The 19,282-nt window shown below is 35.7% G+C and overlaps 2 protein-coding genes across 5 annotated transcripts in view; one reads left to right on the top strand and one right to left on the bottom strand.

Annotated features, from left to right (window-relative positions):
• The window catches only part of LOC110465089 (transmembrane protein 98-like), a 31,458-nt gene extending 19,235 nt beyond the window's left edge, over positions 1-12,223 (bottom strand). For both annotated transcript variants that reach the window (XM_021520668.1, XM_021520669.1), the window contains exon 1: positions 12,091-12,223. The gene's annotated coding sequence lies outside the window, so the exon portion shown is untranslated. The remainder of the gene's footprint in view (positions 1-12,090) is intronic.
• Positions 12,224-12,473: 250 nt separating this feature from the next.
• LOC110465085 overlaps positions 12,474-19,282 on the top strand; it is a 30,462-nt gene continuing 23,653 nt past the window's right edge. For all 3 annotated transcript variants that reach the window (XM_021520664.1, XM_021520663.1, XM_021520662.1), the window contains exons 1-8: positions 12,474-12,658; positions 13,283-13,380; positions 14,260-14,393; positions 15,512-15,771; positions 16,174-16,348; positions 16,532-16,718; positions 17,691-17,980; positions 18,827-18,982. In XM_021520664.1, coding sequence (XP_021376339.1) covers positions 13,329-13,380; positions 14,260-14,393; positions 15,512-15,771; positions 16,174-16,348; positions 16,532-16,718; positions 17,691-17,980; positions 18,827-18,982 — 1,254 coding nt within the window. In that variant the 5' untranslated portion in view covers positions 12,474-12,658; positions 13,283-13,328. The remainder of the gene's footprint in view (positions 12,659-13,282; positions 13,381-14,259; positions 14,394-15,511; positions 15,772-16,173; positions 16,349-16,531; positions 16,719-17,690; positions 17,981-18,826; positions 18,983-19,282) is intronic.

Raw genomic sequence — 19,282 nt, 5'->3', positions numbered from 1 at the left:
TAGTACTCTGCCGGTTGGTACATGTAATTAGTACACTGCAGGTTGGTACACGTAATTAGTATACTGCAGGCTGGGACATGTAATTAGTATACTGCAGGCTGGTACATGTAATTAGTAGACCACAGGCTGGTACATGTAATAAGTACACGGCAGGCTGGTACATGTAATTAGGACACTACAGGCTGGGACATGTATTTAGTACACTTCAGGCTGGTACATGTAATTAGTACACTGCGGGCTGGTACATGTAATTAGTACACTGCAGACTGGGACATGTAGTTAGTACACTGCAGGCTTGGACATGTAATTAGTACACTGCAGGCTGGTGCATGTAATTAGTAAACTGCAGGCTGGTACATGTAGTTAGTACACAGCAGGCTGGTACATGTAATTAGTACACTGCAGGCTGGGACATGTCAATAATCAGGGTACATGTAATTAGTACACTGCCGGTTGGTACATGTAATTAGTACACTGCAGGCTGGTACATGTAATTAGTATACTGCAGGCTGGTACATGTACATTATTTAATTAGTACACTGCAGGCTGGTATTAGTACACAGTACACTGCAGGCTGGTACATGTAGGCTGGTACATGTAATTAGTACACTGCTGTAGTTAGTACACTGCAGGCTGGTACATGTAATTAGTACACTGCATGCTGGTACATGTAATTAGTACACTACAGGCTGGTACATGTAATTAGTACACTGTAGGCTGGTACATGTAATTAGCACACTGCAGGCTGGTACATGTAATTAGCACACTGCAGGCTGGTACATGTCAATAATCAGGGGTGATGAAAAAGATAGCAGAAATAGACCTTAGGATGAAATAGGAAATCATTATCATCGCTCAAACCATTTAGGGAAATTTGGATGATCTTTAAGATAACTCTGAATACATGATATTAGACTTTTAAATTTTAATCTAGCTATCTTTTAATTTATGTTAGCATGATCATTCAGTCAATACTACATACATGTATGATGCATTATTTGACTCTGGTAATCTTAAGGAATTTATTCAAATCTATGCATATATTTCCTGATTTCCCGATTTGGAATTTTGATGGGCTGAATGGGAAAAATCATGCACTTTTTCTATTTATGTGATATGGATCCATTAAAGGGACCTCAAAGGTAACCCACAAAGGGAGCTCAAATTCCTGCCCTCTCTAGCTACTGATACAAAATGTGCAGTATTTCAGTCACTTCCATTATCACCCCCAAGTTGTATTTCAGAAACTCCAATCACAACACAAGTTGTATTTCAGAAACTCCAATCTCTCCCAAGTTGTATTTCAGTCATTTCCAATCACTCCCAAGTCCTATTTCAGTCATTTCCAATCACCCCCAAGTCCTATTTCATTCAATTCCAATCACCCCTAAGTCGTACTTCAGTCACTTCCAATCACCCCCAAGTCGTATTTCATTCAATTCCAATCACCCTTAAGTCGTACTTCAGTCACTTCCAATCACCCCCAAGTCGTATTTCAGTCATTTCCAATCGCTCCCAATTTGTATTTCAGAAACTCCAATCACTCCCAAGTCATACTTCAGTCACTTCCAATCACAACCCAAGTTATATTTCAGAAACTCCAATCACCCGGGCCCCCAAGTCGTATTTCAGTCAATTTCAATCACTTCCAGTCACCCCCCAAGTCATTTGTCTGTTACTACGTACAGTGTATATTAATGTTTGCTCATGAGAACACTGTGTAATGGGTAGAAGCTTTGATCAGCTGGTACTGTGCCTTATTTAATTTTTAAGGACGTACAATAACAATCTTGTTCATCTCTGTACTGCACATAAATATGAACAAGGTTTTGTGCCTCCCTTAAACAATTAAACACAAGTTATTCGATAACACTAACATGGGTCATTAATCTATCACATCAAATACACAGTATATTCCTTGTCATGTATTTAATTACTGTCCTATGCAGTAAACAATTATATTATGGAACAATATATATCTACCACTAGAGAAAGCATCTAAGCTTAAGTCTACCTATGTATTTAAGGATCCCAATATATATATACCAATGCCAAAAACTCTACCTATGACTTGGAAACGTTTTTACCGGCATGACGAAACATTCTATAAATCATTTCAGAAAAGAGACCCACACATTGCAGGATTTTTACAAAAACAATAAAGGGGAAAGAATAATGTTAACAACAGTCATCTGTGAGTTAATGGGATGAAACTGAAATTTGAACCTGGGATCTCCAATCTTAATACGGTTACCTTACAGACTGAGCTACTAATAGCTACGCATACCTGATCATTGTCAGTGGTACATACCGGTATAGTCACACACTTACTTTTACCATAGTATTTTTTTTAAAAATACAAAATCACAACTATTACTCAAGTGTATGTATAGCAAGGCATATATATCACAAGTAATACAAATCCCCTCGCATTCACACATTGTGACATGTACGAGGAAATGAAGTCGCTAAAGCGATGATAAGTGTTTTTTTCTAAAAAATAGTAACAGTGACCTTGACCTTCAACATAGAAACCTGAAATGCAAACTTGTTCAAGGCATTGACATACCAAACACTTGCATGAAGTTTCATGAAATTCTGTTCAGTAATAAAGTCGCTACAGCGATGACAAAGATTATATAAAATAGTAACAGTGACATTGACCTTTAACATAGAAACCTGAAATGCAAACTTGTTCAAGGTAAATTGTCATACCAAACTCTTGCATGAAATTTCATGAAATTCTGTTAAGGAATGAAGTCGCTAAATGACAAAGAGTGTAACATATGGACATATATACAGTACGTACGGGGGGAATCCTATATTCCCTTTCATTGCGAGGGGATAATAATGTTTATCCTGACAAAGGGACAGGTCCAGGGGGATCCCTTGGATTTCAAGGATAGAGCAGGACCTTAGGCTTAGAGTAAAATGCATTCTTTAGGGCATCATATCACTTTACTGGTACTGTAATTATTGATACAGAAAATCTAGTGTTTTTTTATTTATCAAGAAATAACACACGCCTCAATGGAAAAAATGACTTTTGAGCTGAGATATAGGCCATTGTGGAGTTGTTCACGAAAGGTAGACAACTTTCCACCTTTCTTGGGACAATTATAACACAACTGGACCAAATCTGCCTCCAGATAACTAATCTCTTTTAAGTACAATGGTATTATTATGAGAATATGTCATTCTCATTTCAGTCAGGATTATAGTGTAGGCCACAGTTTCATGAATTGTCCCAGCCTACTTCAGGAACCTAATCGTGAAACTTTAAGATCCTTGTAATTTGATCCTACCAGCATATGTACACATTGATGAAAATGTGACCAGGGCAGAGTGATATACACTGTACACTGGCTGACATTATATACTAATACATGTTAATCTACTGTGACATGCACTCAGGAAGTTATCAATAGACTGATGTTAACTGCAAAATCTTGTTTGGTAAAGTGCAGCATTGTTTGTGTTAGATTTTATTCTATCAAAATGGTTAACTTGTATGTCGCTTTCAATTACATCAACTTTTTATTTTCAATTTAGAAGCATAATTCCATTATTAAATGGTGCACCTGGTCTTCAAACTATTTTAACAGACAAAATTTCCAACTCAGAACATACATTTTCCATATCAGTAATATCTAAACTTTCCATAAAAGCTGGACCAATATGAATTGAAATTCTATACATAGTATCCCAGCTAGGCTCTGCAGATACACCGGCATTTTCCTATTTGGTGTATTAAAATCTAATATACTGTACGTATATATTTTTTTACCTTTTTAATAACTTCTCATTGCATTTTTAATTATCATACGAACCAAACAGGAAAAACCAGTATTTTTTTTCTTTCAGCATTTTGGAAATTATATGGTTTGAGGCTTTAGAATTTGAAAAAATGTATTCCGATCGAGCAGCTAAATTGGGAATTTTACTCAATCTAAAATTTTGTCTGAATGAAAATAAAAGACTATAACTATAAATAAATGTTTACCATTAGCTTCAATAGATATGAATTTTATATGTAATATATGCAGTGTTTTTCAATCATTTTGATTTTGGGAACTTTTTGTGACCAAAAGTGGGAAAAAAGGAATTTCCAAAGGAGAATGGGTTCGAATTTCATAACCACGTTATACTGAATAACACCTGGAAAAACCTACTGCATTGATTATATCAGGATCCAGGGATTCTAATTGGTTCAAGATGAAAGTCTGTTTTACATATAGATTCCTTGATTACTCACTCTTGTATAGATAAACATCTATATTTTTATTTCTGTAGACCATTAAAAACATTGACATTTCAGCTAGAGCTATAATCAAAACTTTGACAACCCCGTTTCATGTTAAGGCACAGATCATCCTTTTAACAAAACGCTTACAGGCATTTTTTTAACTTCAATTTTAATTATGGCTAACACTCATGACGGTATATTAAAGCTTGATTAGAAAAAATGACTACATCTAAGTTAATAGATAGAATTTAAAACAGCTTCAAGTACTAAACAGTCTCATCTTAAAGTGCCGTACTATACAGTCTCATCTTAAAGGGCCGTACTATACAGTCTCATCTTAAAGTGCCGTTCTATACAGTCTCATCTTAAAGTGCCATACTATACAGTCTCATCTTAAAGTGCGGTACTATACACTCTCATCTTAAAGTGCCGTCCTATACAGTCTCATCTTAAAGTGCCATACTATAGTCTCATCTTAAAGTGCCGTCCTATACAGGCTCATCTTAAAGTGCCGTACTATACAGTCTCATCTTAATGTGCGGTACTATACAATCTCATCTTAAAGTGCCGTCCTATACAGGCTCATCTTAAAGTGCCGTACTATACAGTCTCATATTAAAGTGCCGTACTATACAGTCTCATATTAAAGTGCCGTACTATACAGTCTCATATTAAAGTGCCGTACTATACAGTCTCATATTAAAGTGCCGTACTAGTACTATACAGTCTCATATTAAAGTGCCATACTAGCAGTCTCATCTTAAAGTGCCGTGCTATACAGTCTCATCTTAAAGTGCCATACTATAGTCTCATCTTAAAGTGCCGTCCTATACAGTCTCATCTTAAGGTGCCGTACTATACAGTCTCATCTTAAAGTGCCATACTATAGTCTCATCTTAAAGTGCCGTCCTATACAGTCTCATCTTAAAGTGCCATACTATAGTCTCATCTTAAAGTGCCGTCCTATACAGGCTCATCTTAAAGTGCCGTACTATACAGTCTCATATTAAAGTGCCGTACTATACAGTCTCATATTAAAGTGCCGTACTATACAGTCTCATATTAAAGTGCCGTACTAGTACTATACAGTCTCATATTAAAGTGCCATACTAGCAGTCTCATCTTAAAGTGCCGTGCTATACAGTCTCATCTTAAAGTGCCATACTATAGTCTCATCTTAAAGTGCCGTCCTATACAGTCTCATCTTAAAGTGCCATACTATAGTCTCATCTTAAAGTGCCGTCCTATACAGGCTCATCTTAAAGTGCCGTACTATACAGTCTCATCTTAATGTGCGGTACTATACAATCTCATCTTAAAGTGCCGTCCTATACAGGCTCATCTTAAAGTGCCGTACTATACAGTCTCATCTTAAAGGGCCGTACTATACAGTCTCATCTTAAAGTGCCATACTATAGTCTCATCTTAAAGTGCCGTCCTATACAGGCTCATCTTAAAGTGCCGTACTATACAGTCTCATCTTAATGTGCGGTACTATACAATCTCATCTTAAAGTGCCGTCCTATACAGTCTCATCTTAAAGTGCCAAACTATTTATACAGTCTCATATTAAAGTGCCATACTATACAGTCTCATCTTAAAGTGTCGTGCTATACAGTCTCATCTTAAAGTGCCATACTATACATTCTCATCTTAAAGTGCCGTTCTATACAGTCTCATCTTAAAGTGCGGTACTATCCAGTCTCATCTTACAGTGCCGTGCTATACAGTCTCATCTTAAAGTGCCATACTATAGTCTCATCTTAAAGTGCCGTCCTATACAGGCTCATCTTAAAGTGCCGTACTATACAGTCTCATCTTAATGTGCGGTACTATACAATCTCATCTTAAAGTGCCGTCCTATACAGGCTCATCTTAAAGTGCCGTACTATACAGTCTCATCTTAAAGTGCGGTACTATACAATCTCATCTTAAAGTGCCGTCCTATACAGTCTCATCTTAAAGTGCCATACTATACAGTCTCATCTTAAAGTGCGGTACTATACAGTCTCATCTTACAGTGCCGTGCTATACAGTCTCATCTTAAAGTGCCGTACTATACAATCTCATCTTAAAGTGCCGTACTGTTCATCTTACATTAATTACGGTATATATAACGATTAATTGATTTCTGTAAGAAAATCCTGAAGTTCTTTAGTGTCATGACAAAATTTTCATTTAATGGAATGAAAACACCTTGTCAGTAGAATCTTTTTACAATAACATTGTATGTACATGTACAATCTAGCTACTATTTATACAGGTACATGTGCATGTTATTTCACCGCTGACAATTGTATTTTACATTTATGACAAGAAATGGTACAATGTCATTAAAAATCAAATCCTTGTTTGAAAAAAAAACATCACTGAAAAAGTCTGAATTCTATTTACAACACTGCTTTTTTACCTAAGATACCTATAGCTCCAAGAATATGATAGAAAAGGGCTGTCTTAGCAGTGTTCCATAATACGGAGTGGTTCGGCTCGTGCACCAACACATCCATACATTTCGTAGTACCTTGTATAGCTACGTAAATGACTGGAGTACTATAGTGTTGACACCACCAGTGTTGATACTTTGACATCTGGTGGTCACAGTCTGATTATCTGGAGACTATCAGGAGACATGTTTGACAGTTATCAAAACCTACCAGGAGTATTTCTTTTAGCAAGCTAGACATTCAATATAGACAGCTTTACATAGAAACATGCACACTGCGAATAATTTTCCTCTTACAAGTTAAACATCAAAAAACATTTTCTTGACAACAAGCTTTACAAGAATTCTTTTCAAGTAAAAAAATTTGATCACACAATGTAAATTTATCGTTTTCACATACAAGGCAATATTGTCTGATAAATGTTCATGAATTCACTTTTCTAGTACAAGCTTTTTTTTTTATGGAAATTAATTACTGTTAGAGTTACCACACCGGATTGTTTTATAGATCATAAGGTAGGTCTTACTTGACATACACAATTAATCATTGTAGAGTCGGCACTTAATCACAGGTTTAGCTCAGTAACATGGTCTGAAACAATTCTTCTTATATATATATATGTTAGAACATCAAAGGAACTTATAAAGTGTAAACTGCCTCATCAGTACTTATAAATGATTGCCAGTAATTAAAGGACAGCTCATCTACATTAAAATAAAATCTGTATTTTTCTGTTAGAAGAATAAGCAGTTCCTAATATATATACCAATGAAATATTGCATTTGTTTAACTCGAATCCGTACATCTACACATTCTTTGGCTGTAGAAGTTGGAAGGTATAATAATATACCTAGAGGACGTAGATATTGCAAACAGTACCTCCCCCTATGAAGTAGAGGACGAATTTCATTTTTTATTAGTCTGTTCTAAATTCCAAAATCTCAGATCACGTTTTATCAAAAGCTATTATTGGAAAAAAACATATGTGTTTAAAGTCGTCCAGTTATTGAGTGTCCATAATATTAAAGTATTGTGTATACTAGGAAAATTCATCTATGAGGCAAACAAATTAAGGTTATTATAATCGAATATGAGATTCTTCATTATCTGTACATTGTCCATGATTTGTGTACAACATGTATTGTATACTGATGGGCCAATGGCCTAAAGTTCGAATAAAAATTGAAAACTTGAAGTCAGGGTGTATGTAAAGTCATTGTTATTTCACTATGAAATCCATTCAGATTTCTTTTACTTTGGCTTAGTAGCCTGAGCCACCCAGGGATTAATACAGCAATAGAAAGTTAGTACCCTTAAATGTTGAGATAGGGGAAAATATGCACTGTAGGTGCATGACCCGTCCAGCGAGGGCTGCAGGCTGGAGCCAGGGGCAGAGTACGAGAGGGGGGCATGGTTTACATCTTTAATTTTGTTGCTTGCTGTTCATTATATAGATTTTACAGTCGCAACAATTAATATCAACACAGGGAAAATGAAATAAATCACTCAGTTGTGGAACTGATGGAAAATTAAAAGAAAAATGGAACCAAGACAGATTCATGTGGTAGTAATTTAGTTACAAATGGGTGAATTTTTAAACTGAGATAGGGGAAAATAAAGCTGAAATAGGGGGGAAAATGCCAAAATTGGAGACGGGAACTGTCCCATATTTGGCCAAAAAAAGGGCCTGTATACTATCCATGCCACCTTAATCCTTCCATGATCACTGTAGACCATAATGGACCCATGCGCGCATCCATATCAAAGGGTTAAATTATGTTCATGCAGTTGTAATTTTGTGCATCCCTGGAATATATCATGACAAAATTGAAAGCTCAGTGTGCGTCACATATGCATCTTGTGGATTAGACGAAGAAGACTAGTTTGATCCTTTGATGAACAAACTTATGTTAGCACATAACGGTAAAATTGACAGATATCAATTGCAACCTAGTGATTGGTCAAGTTTGTTTTGCCTGACACCAGTCAAATAGCAAGCCATATGTGTCTTCAAATTTGCTACGACATATTCCAGGGGTGCAGATAACGTAAGTGAACGTAACCCCTGGAGTGTCCAGTATTCACTGTTTAATGTAGTAGCCCGGTTCCTGAATCATACTTTAATCGAATCATTTAAGTGTCATATCTGCCAATCCCCATTCAAAGTTGATATATTCTCAATTTCATATAGTGAATTCCATTTAATCCCTTCATATTCAAAAGACCGTATGCACCTTTAATTTTCCATTAGTGTCCTTTTCACTGCACACGATAAATGTTCATTTTCAGGAAGTCTTGATGAAATATGGAATTTGAAGTCTACATTACATATATTCAACCATAATATCAATTTATATGATATTGGAAACTAATCATGTATTATTCGTAAAGGCTTAGGCTTGTTTTGAACACAAACAGGAATTGAAAAATTCAAATAATCTTTCAATTCCACTTTGTGTTCAAAACAAACCTAGCCTGTATTATTCATACCAAACTGATGAATCTTATTTCAAATGTATAAGGGTGCCAGGAATGGATAAATGAAGAGCTGGGTGTCTAATTAGACAAGCTTTTCCTCAAACACTACTTCTCTTGTTTTGACTATTTTCCTACCACAGCACACACAACATGATGTTCTCTCCATGCCACTCCCATTTTTGTATTTCTAGATTGAGTTGGTCACTGTTCAAGCATTTCAATTTAATTTGTTACAGTCCCATTTTGGTGGCAGAAGTTGTATCATTCACATAACCAACTGGACAATTTGAAATGAATGGAAAAAAATCCAGAATTAGGATTTTAGTTATATTTCTACGTACAATGTACTTATATATATAATTAGGCTTCATGGTCAATATATCGTCAAATATGTTACATGTCTTTAATACTTGAGACTACTGTTCACTGTAATTAGTGCCCATGGTACATAAAATATTAGCTTTTCATAATCAGGGCACTTATTAGGATAATAAAAATTGAGTTATGATAGTATAAGTTAATGTGCAACTTCAACCGTAGCTACTGTATGTAACAAGACATATTAACATTGTAGTGTGGCTTAAGGTTTGGATATCAAATGTTACATTCGCTTAAGCTTACTACAAGTTCAGCCATGATCACCAGACAAAAATCTCTGCTTTCAAAGTGTAAGTAATGTAAATCATTAGCCAGGTCTGGTAATATAAGGTCTTCAATGGGCTAGGGGTTTATTGAATTCCAAATCCTTCTGAAAAAGGGGGAGGGCACTTATAGTTATAGGGGGCAGGGTGCTAATTATGGCCAACATGGTAATTTGGTATGCACAGTGAAAAAAACATCAATGAAGCTGACCACCCTGGCATAAGTGCCTAAATTGATGCTCGTTTTCTGGACCAGTGCACTTCAAACAGGACCAGTGAATTTTTAGTTCAACTGGACTTTTGGGCTAGTAACCCTTTTTTTTTCACCCCTGGAAAGATGATATAGCTTGATTAAGTCAACACCCCCATGCAACCCGACAGAATTCACAGAATTGGAGTTATAAGCATGAGTTAATTACCCAAGAATTTCCTCAGTGTCCAATAAAAGTTGGAGGATTAAGAATATAATAAACCTTTTCTGAGCTGTCAAATTTTGGCAAATTAACAAATTAAATTCTGTTGAATAATCAGTACTAGCAACATTTACCTGCAGTCAAAAACCAGCACTTCACAATGTATAATATACCTGCTAAACCCTGAATCTCCCAATGGGGTCATGACCCCCATTTGGAAATTCTGTGGGAGGTGATAACATGCAACAACAAAAAATAATGTCAAAATTAATCATTTAATTTTCACGCCGTCACAGCATAACATATGTTGTGTCTTCTGGTAGGATTTAGGACCTTTTTTTTTTAATAAATAAAACAAATCTTCTATACTATATCAGCAGCTAAATATGAAATATTTGGACTGGAATATTTTTGTTGGAATTATCAAATTCTTCAATGCTCAAGCTTTTGTGTTCATGTTAGCTAGTAATGTCACAGACATACAGCTATTTCAAATTGATCAAAATTTATATATGAACTCTGACATTTATCTGACTTTTTTTATTTTAAAGATATTTCTTGCCTGCTTGTAATGTTTTTGAAACTTATATCAAATTACAATTAACACAAAAGTGGATTATGATTGGTGTTTGTGGCCCTCCCTGTGATGACAGTTGAAGTGCCAGTGTTCAGCAGGTTCAAAGGGAGGAATTAGTGTAACAAATTTCAACTATACATACAATATGTAAAATCACTTCTAGTTTGAGGCCAGAGTGAGTTTCCCTTTAGCTTCATTGGTAGATTTACCTGCCGTTTGGGAAGCTTTGGGTCACTGGTTAAATCCCCAGTAAAAGCTAACAAATCTCCTTCCTGTTTCACAAATATACCACACCAAAAATGTGAGATGGGTTGTACTGTATCATTGATAACAGGCTATTTGTTTACCATGCAGGAATGATTTCACTCTTGCTCTGTGTAACCAGAGTCCTGATGCACCGTGTACTTGTAACAGGAGAAAGAGATAAACAATGGCCAGACCGAGATTTGAACCTGGGACCCTCCGAACCCTAGACGGACGCTATACTAATTGAGCTTCCTGGTCGATGACGATCCACCCAGTCCAGCTAACTCCTTCCTCCTTTTCTCTGTGTATTTGCCCTCAAAAAACACAACAATTTACAAATCGGGTTCGGATATCACCAATCATTCACCAGGTTAATTTTCCTAAACACAAATTAAGAGTTGGCAAGCTCGTCAATTTTTTAATAGGAGATAGAGAAATGCAAAGGACAGACCTGGATTTGAACCCGGAACCCTCCGAACACTTTTCTTACCAACTGATTAACCTGGTTACTGACTATAAACCCTGTCCAGTATGGGGGTCCAGTACTGCTACATAATATTATATACGGGAAGGTCAGTCTAATGTTAAAGTACAACGCAGTGAACCCAGTGTGACTTCATCAATTCTTTCTCAGTTTAGAATTAAAAAATATTTCAACAAAATAAACACAGTGTGAATGGAATTCTGCCATTCATATTTTGTGACTGCTGTCATATCACAAAATACCGTCTGTACACTACAACAAGTAATGGACTAGTAAAGCAGTTGGAAATAAGACAGCAAATCTACAATTAATTAACTGAATGATTGGAATACCATTATATCTTTCGTTTTAAACGATGAAAGTGTATAAAGGACATACACTCATGTTTACTTTCATCCGTATATGTTACATAATGTATAGATATGACCAGCTATCCCCAATGTCAACAGTGAGGCTGACTCTGATAACAGTGTCATGTGCTGTTTTTGGAATGACAACGGATGGCCCCTATGACATTACTGTGCTAACAACTGTACATAAGCAGTAAATTTATCAACTTACTTTGCCGATGAGAACAGTTCGGAGAAATATCCACAATAAAGTCACACCTGTATACTTCCGGAAATATCACAACAACCTGTCGATAGCTATTGATGCCAAAGCCACAGGTAAAACGAGGTCACCGAAACGTTTGAGCTTGATTCGGTAGAGTATGTAAACAAAGCGTTGAGATGATTGCGTATTGCACATAATCTCTAAACAAATTTATTTTTGTGTTTTATAAGAACTTTGATTTGACTGTAATTTTTAGGAACTCAATTTATATTAAAGATGTTATTATTTTTTTGAGTTTTCAAGCGATGTACCAATAATAGCGTTTGTTATGTTTTACTTTTGAAAAGATTCATGATTTTGAGATTAATTAATCATGTGACCAAGGACGATTGGTGGTAAAATATACTTCGTCTGCTAAAGTTACAATCTGTAGAAATTATGAAGTTGAGTTAGATACTAGGTATGAAAAACAACTGCTTCACCAGCTATTTAGTTGTGAAACACTTTTTTCGCTTCGTAATCATCTTACAACTGTGTAATATTGACCTAGTGTGATCCCAAGCGTTTTATTTTGGTAAGATATTGGTATCACGAAAACATAATATAAAGTACCATCTTATGACTTTTTATGTGTCAAGCTTCTGTGGTCCAATCCTGCTATCCAATACCTACAATCAAATTTACAGTTTGGATAATATGAGTATGTTGGTTATGTTTAGTAAGAGGGTAATGGTTTTGTATTGTTTTAAACAACAATCAGAAACACAATTAAATTTCTTTGTAATTTAATTTCCATAATATTCTGAATATGTAAAATCATAGAAAATGAGCCTGAATCTTTTATGATCTGCTAATCTTTCAAAATTCGTCTGTAAAAGATCTAAGGGAGAGGTTAGTGGTATTTATAGACATGATTTTTAAAGAAAATTCTCAGGGTGGGGGGTTTCCTGAAGCCCCAAAAAAACCTCTGGATCCGCCACTGTAGACTGGTTATTGTCGAACAGACAAAGTTGGGAATCTTTTATTGTACCCTACACTATATTATAGAAATTTGGTCGTTATAGATACCATTTGTCTTCTTAGGTTTCACGTTACACATATACGACAAAAAAATAAAGTTTTTTGTATTTTATTAGACCACTTTACATCTGTAAACTGGTAAAAGACACAAAATAATAACCAGTATTGTTATTTTTAGTTCTCAACAGTTTGACAAATGGAGTGAAGAAACCTGGCCTCAGAAAATGGAGAATCACCCATATAACACTAGAAAAAGAATGAAAAAACAGTTGAATGGTAAAGAATTTTTACCCCAAAAACAGAGCATAAAGTGTATGTTATGCTCCTGCATGAAAATACTGAGCATGAAGTGTTATCAATAGCTCTCCCACATATCCCTTCTTAAAAAATAATTCTCCTAGCCTTATATTGTTATATAAATGTATCCAGAAAACCTTTTTTTTTTGGTCAGAGCTGGCGTAAATGTTCAGTATTTACTATGAAGATATAAATTGGACTTGCAAGCTCAATATAAAATAGTACACTCCTGCAAATGCCCCCCATCCTCCTCAAAATAAAAATGGTAAATTGTACATAATACCATGCATTCTGGTGCATTTTTGAAGCCAAAACTAATTGGATTACAATTCAAAATTTAAGTACAAGTTGTGCATAAAAGATACTCTTTGTTTGTAAACAATATTTATTAATGCACAAAATAGATGTATGAAACCTAAACAAATAATATTGCTTTTTCTTGATTAATATATAAACCATTAAATTTTATTTTATTGTTAACTTGAAAAAAAATATGTAGAAAGTTAAAAGGTGCAACCCTATCACTATACAGTATGCCTGATATACTGAAAACTTTCTCTCCTTTGATGTCGGTTGTCCTGCACACGATGGAGATATTAAAGGTGTCTAATTGTTTTGATTATAAATAATATACACAGTTACCGGGTCGCAAGAAAAAAACTGGCCTGACAGACTGCAAAAACAGCTTGCTTGTCATTAGGACTTCCAGCTCTGGGCAATTTTTCTACCCCTGGTGATGATCTGGGCCCAGTAATAATTAGGCTGATGTTTTTTTTTCAAGTCCTGATAAAGGTAATGATGTTTAGATCTTTTAGATTTCATTTCTTCAGAATACATATTGAAGTTCACTGATTCCAGATCAGAATGATGGCAAAGTTGAAGACTTTCTTCAAACAGACAAGATGAGCCAGGACTTGTTCTGTAACTATTTAACATCATCCCCGGAAACTACACCATCGCAGAGAGCAGAGCGGGAACAACTAAAAAAACAGGTTCTCTAGATACGTTACAAATTTTATCTGGCATTAAGCCTATGCCTATTGCATTTTAGTCGAAATGCCAATAAATGCAATTTGTAGCTCAACCGTCTGTTCGGTGTCACCATTTTCTCAACTTCTTCTGAATAATCAAGAAGCTTAGGGTGATATTTCATCATTGGCATGCACAGATTAAGGGCTACCATTTTGTTAAAATTAATGACCTTTGTCAATGTTCAAGGTCACAGGGGTCAATTGTTTAAAAAACAAAAACATTAAACAACTTTATCTGAATAACCAAAATACCCAGGATGATGATATTTGACCAGTAACATGCTGGGATGAACAGCTACCAAATTTGTTCAAATGAATGACCCTTCACCCGTATTCAAGGTTACACTCATAGGTTCAGATATGTAAACACTTTTAAAAGACTTCTTCTAAATATTAAACATGGCCAGAATGATGCTATTTGGCCAGTATCATGCGGGGATGAGCTATCAAGTTTGTTTAGATGAATGACCTTCACCCATATTCAAGGTCACAGGGGTAAAATATGTTGAACATTTAAACTGCTTCTTCTGATTAACCTAAATGCATAGGGTGTTGATGTTTGGTCAGTAGCATGCTCACAAGTTTGCTCATGTGAATGACCTTGACACACTTTCAGGGTGGCAAAGTCAAATGTGTATAAACCTTTAAAAGACCTCATCTCAATAAACAAAAAGTCTATGGTGGTGATATTTGGCAAGTTGCATGCTGAGATGAAGGGATATAGTTTGTTCAACTTGATGTCCTTGTTTGACTTTCAAGGTCAAAGGGGTCTAATGCTTTTGAATACCAGATGAGCGATGCAGGCCTCTTGCTTTGTCTTGAAATGAATCCTCTCCAAAATTGAAGTCAGATAATGTGTTGGCCCCCTTAAATTGGCTTATTGTAAAATAAATACAGTAGTATATTATTTTGTCTCCTTTTTCTGGCTTTGAGATCTTGTGAATTTCACAATGGTGATGTTTTGAAGTTGAAGTTAACATTGACATAATTAGATTCATATTTTTCATTTTAAAAGGACGTAAATCCTGATCATTTTAACATGCATGTGCTTTAATTGTAGTGCTATGCTTTTTGTACAGATCACAGACTTTACATGGGTACAGTGTGACAACATTGACTGCCAGAAATGGAGACGTTTACCTGTGAAAGAGTGTGAGGGTCTTAGTCAGAAAGAATGGTATTGCTACATTGGTACTGACCCAAGGTATAACAGCTGTGAGGCTCCGGAGGAGGACCACCGGGCATATGATAAGCTGGCACGCAAACTTGGGCTCAATTATGTAATGTCTCAGCTGGCCCAGGGCACCATTGTCTGGGCCAAGATGATGGGTTACTGCAGGTAACAGTGAAAGGGAGAATAGTTGAACTGAAAAGAAAAAAAACTGTCACAGTTCTGAAATTAATATTCTTAAGTAAAATACATTTCTTTTGTTTAAGACAAGTGGTGACTTTCCTAAGATATTGCTCCATCCTTTGCTTTATATTATTTTATTTCACATACATACATGGAACATTTGATATTGAATAGGTACAAATGATAATTGTCCAACTCATTTTGCCTCAACACCAGGAGTCGTACTGGGAATATGCTTGTAGCGAGTGCTTACCAACAAAGATAATGTCATGAAATTAAGTAAATGCAAAATTAAACAATCTGAAGTAAATTTATAGAATGAATCTTAAAAATTTCAAAATCTGATTCCATTTATGTTAAGAAAATACATGACTATGTAAATTTCAGATGGCCAGCTCTTGTAACAATGGACCCAGCCTGTGGCCTGTCATGTGAATGGGACATTGACGGGGAGCCTCAGGTCTACCACGTGGAGTATCTTGGGACAAAGCACAGCCACGGCTGGATCAGGGCAGACAAATTGACCCTGTATGGCCATAAGGAGGAGGATAACCCACAAAAGGTAGGCAAACAAAACTGACAATGCAATTCTGTAAGACCATTGTAAAGAAGAAAACCCAACCTTAAGGTAGGCATACATAGCCCAAAAGTTAACTTTGTAAAATCAGAAGGACAGTGATTCAGTGAATGTACCATAAGCATTAACAAGTTCTGCTTGAATAGGCTAGTTTTTGTATTGAAACAGAGGAAATGCAGAACCAAACAGATGGTACGGACCATGGCCGCTAATAAGATCCAGAGGAGGAAATACCAAAAGGTGCCAGTGGACCTGGCCGTTATGGAGGCAGATGAGTTATTTCACTTGAATGAGGACCAGCGCTTGGCCGTATGTACATTTAAGTACAGCAAAAAAGTTGAAGAAAAACAGACAGGTATGATTGTAATTATAAGATCGATAGGGGTTCCTTAGCTTGACACATAGAAAATATGGCTTTCTCTTTCTGACTGTATTTTAGTTAGAGGTGATTACATCAGGATATAATTATGGCTAGTGGCTTGCTGAAAATGACCGATATTTAAGGTCACAGGTGTCAAATTTGTTAAAGGAGGGGCCAAATTCAGCCTTAAAAATTCTGTTAACCCTAGATCACAGGGCTGCAGATAAAACTGTTAGAATACTCAAATAATGTCTCGAGAACAAAATTTCTTATGACATTATATTTGACCATTTTCATGCCCCAGCCATAAAATGGGGGGCATATAGTGTTGCCCATATCCATCCCGTCCCGCCCTGTGATCAAAGTGGTTGTAACTTTTTATAGAACATCAAACACTGAAACTAATTTCATGTCTTGTAGACATTTTCTAGTCTTTAAACTGAAATGTGGTGCTACAGACATTTTGAAAACACTCAATTTGGTTGTCTTCTGAAGAAATGGAAAGGTCTTGAATCATGGGATATATTCAGCAGCTTCGTGAAAAATTATGTGTCTTCAGGCCCCTTTGGCCTCTTGTTAAGTTGGTGTTTTAACTTATATAATGTGTAATGACTGATTTTGCCAGCCTCAACAATTTAGTTAAGGTTTACACTCACAGGGAGATAACTCTTAAAAATCTCTTGGGCATATTTAATATCCATACCTCCAGCTTCAATAGAAAGCTGGACATTTTCCCAGCATGTCTGCTTAGGATTCTCCCAGCATTAGGATTCTCCATCCTATTGAACAGTTTGTCTACACCAAAGATCAACATTGGACAACAGATGTAATATAACCTGCAAGTAGGGGATCAAAATTCTACAAATTTGCCTGTGATGTTTTCTTATTATTTTACATGAAGTTTTGTTTCTCTGTTATTTTATATATGAAATGAGATAAATACTTCGTTTTAACTATCTATTTTAGAATCTCAGATCAGAACGACAGATGGCAGAAAAAGAAGCAAGAAGGACTCCCAGCAGAGCTGCTGTCAGCTTTGTGGAGTGGATACCCAAAGTCAGAAGAAGCCTGTGAAACGGGGTAGAAAGCTGGCTGCCTCGTTACATAAGGATGATGCTGTAGTGCCCAGCTCTCGGCAGCACAGCATAGACAACGACACTCTCAGTCAAAGTGACATATTCCAGTTCGAAAATTTAAAATTCAAAAGTACGCTTGTAGACAAAAGCAAAGAGGAGAAATTCAAGATTGATGTTGAGGTACTTCTTATTTTCTCCTTGATACCGTATAATAAATGAGTTCAATAACAGTTCACAAGACAACAGCTTTTTTCTCTTCATTTCATAGAAACTATCTGTTAAAAGTTGAATTTTATTTGTAATAGTTCTTTTTTCTTTTTGGGAGTTTGGGGGAAGGTTTAATTGACACTATTTTTACTTTGTCACCTTCAGCTCACAATTCTCTGAAAATTTTATGTGTGTATATGATACTTACTAGTAATATTTGTTTATTAATTGTTAAACAAATTCTACACTCCCTGTTTGAAAGATAATCTCTTACGCCCTCAGACCTGGGAGAAACATAATTATATACAGTATAACCGGCCATGTTTTCCCATGATGGAAAGCTATGCAAGATAACACTATTTTATATGACCATGAAGTCAAAATGCAAAGACAATGCAAGGTACTGTTACATGTTATTTAAGTCTATTTTGATGAATTTTATTGTCCAGTTCAAGTGTTTTATATATATTCATTGCCGTTTTATTTCTAGGTTGAAATGTATAAACCAATCTGTAATAAGCACTTTTCAGTAGTATTTGTAATTTTAATTTGATTCAGACTATTAAAGAAGGTGATATTTTGCCACAAGATGGCGGCTTCACATTACAATCATATTAATTAATGTTAGAAAATAACTCTATTACATATAAATTATGTAGGAATGTCTCACCTTGGGTACATAACTCTAGAAGCTTTGATTTTTACTCCCGTATTGTGTACTCACGGGTGGGACATTTCTGATATCCTTCACATTTTAATGATTTACATATGAAAGAGTCCGCCTGTCAAACTGATAGCCTATTAATGCTCTCATTACAGATGTATAAAAAGAATGAGAAAGCGTTTGATCATGATCTACGGAGATTTATGGCTAGAAACAAGGTTGCTGTCAGCAAGACTCCTGTTTGGCAGCGTGTTTCTATAGGTCTCTTTCAAATATTCTTGTCAGTATTTGAGCGGGGAGGCTACAAGAAGGTAAACATATCTTTCATAAACATAAAGATTTACTTGCAGGAAAGGCTTTTGCCACAGGCTGTTACCAGTATTTTCCCACAAGAAAGTTACGAAGGAACATATACTGGAATCGGCTTGTCTGTCCAGAGATACAATAGACCACCAGTCGTTTGGTTTCTATCCACTTTATCCTTGCACTGTGGCCTGTTTAAATTTGTATGGAGTTTTGTATCAGTAATTACCAATCTAATGATTTTTCCAAGAGTTATAAACCTTTTTTTACTTTGAAAAAAAACATCAATTTATTGAGATATCACACAA

Source organism: Mizuhopecten yessoensis, unplaced genomic scaffold (assembly GCF_002113885.1).
Source record: "Mizuhopecten yessoensis strain PY_sf001 unplaced genomic scaffold, ASM211388v2 scaffold11053, whole genome shotgun sequence".
Classification (NCBI taxonomy): domain Eukaryota; kingdom Metazoa; phylum Mollusca; class Bivalvia; order Pectinida; family Pectinidae; genus Mizuhopecten; species Mizuhopecten yessoensis.
Note: the sequence above shows the minus strand (reverse complement) of the source record. Positions and strands in the feature narration are given on the sequence as shown.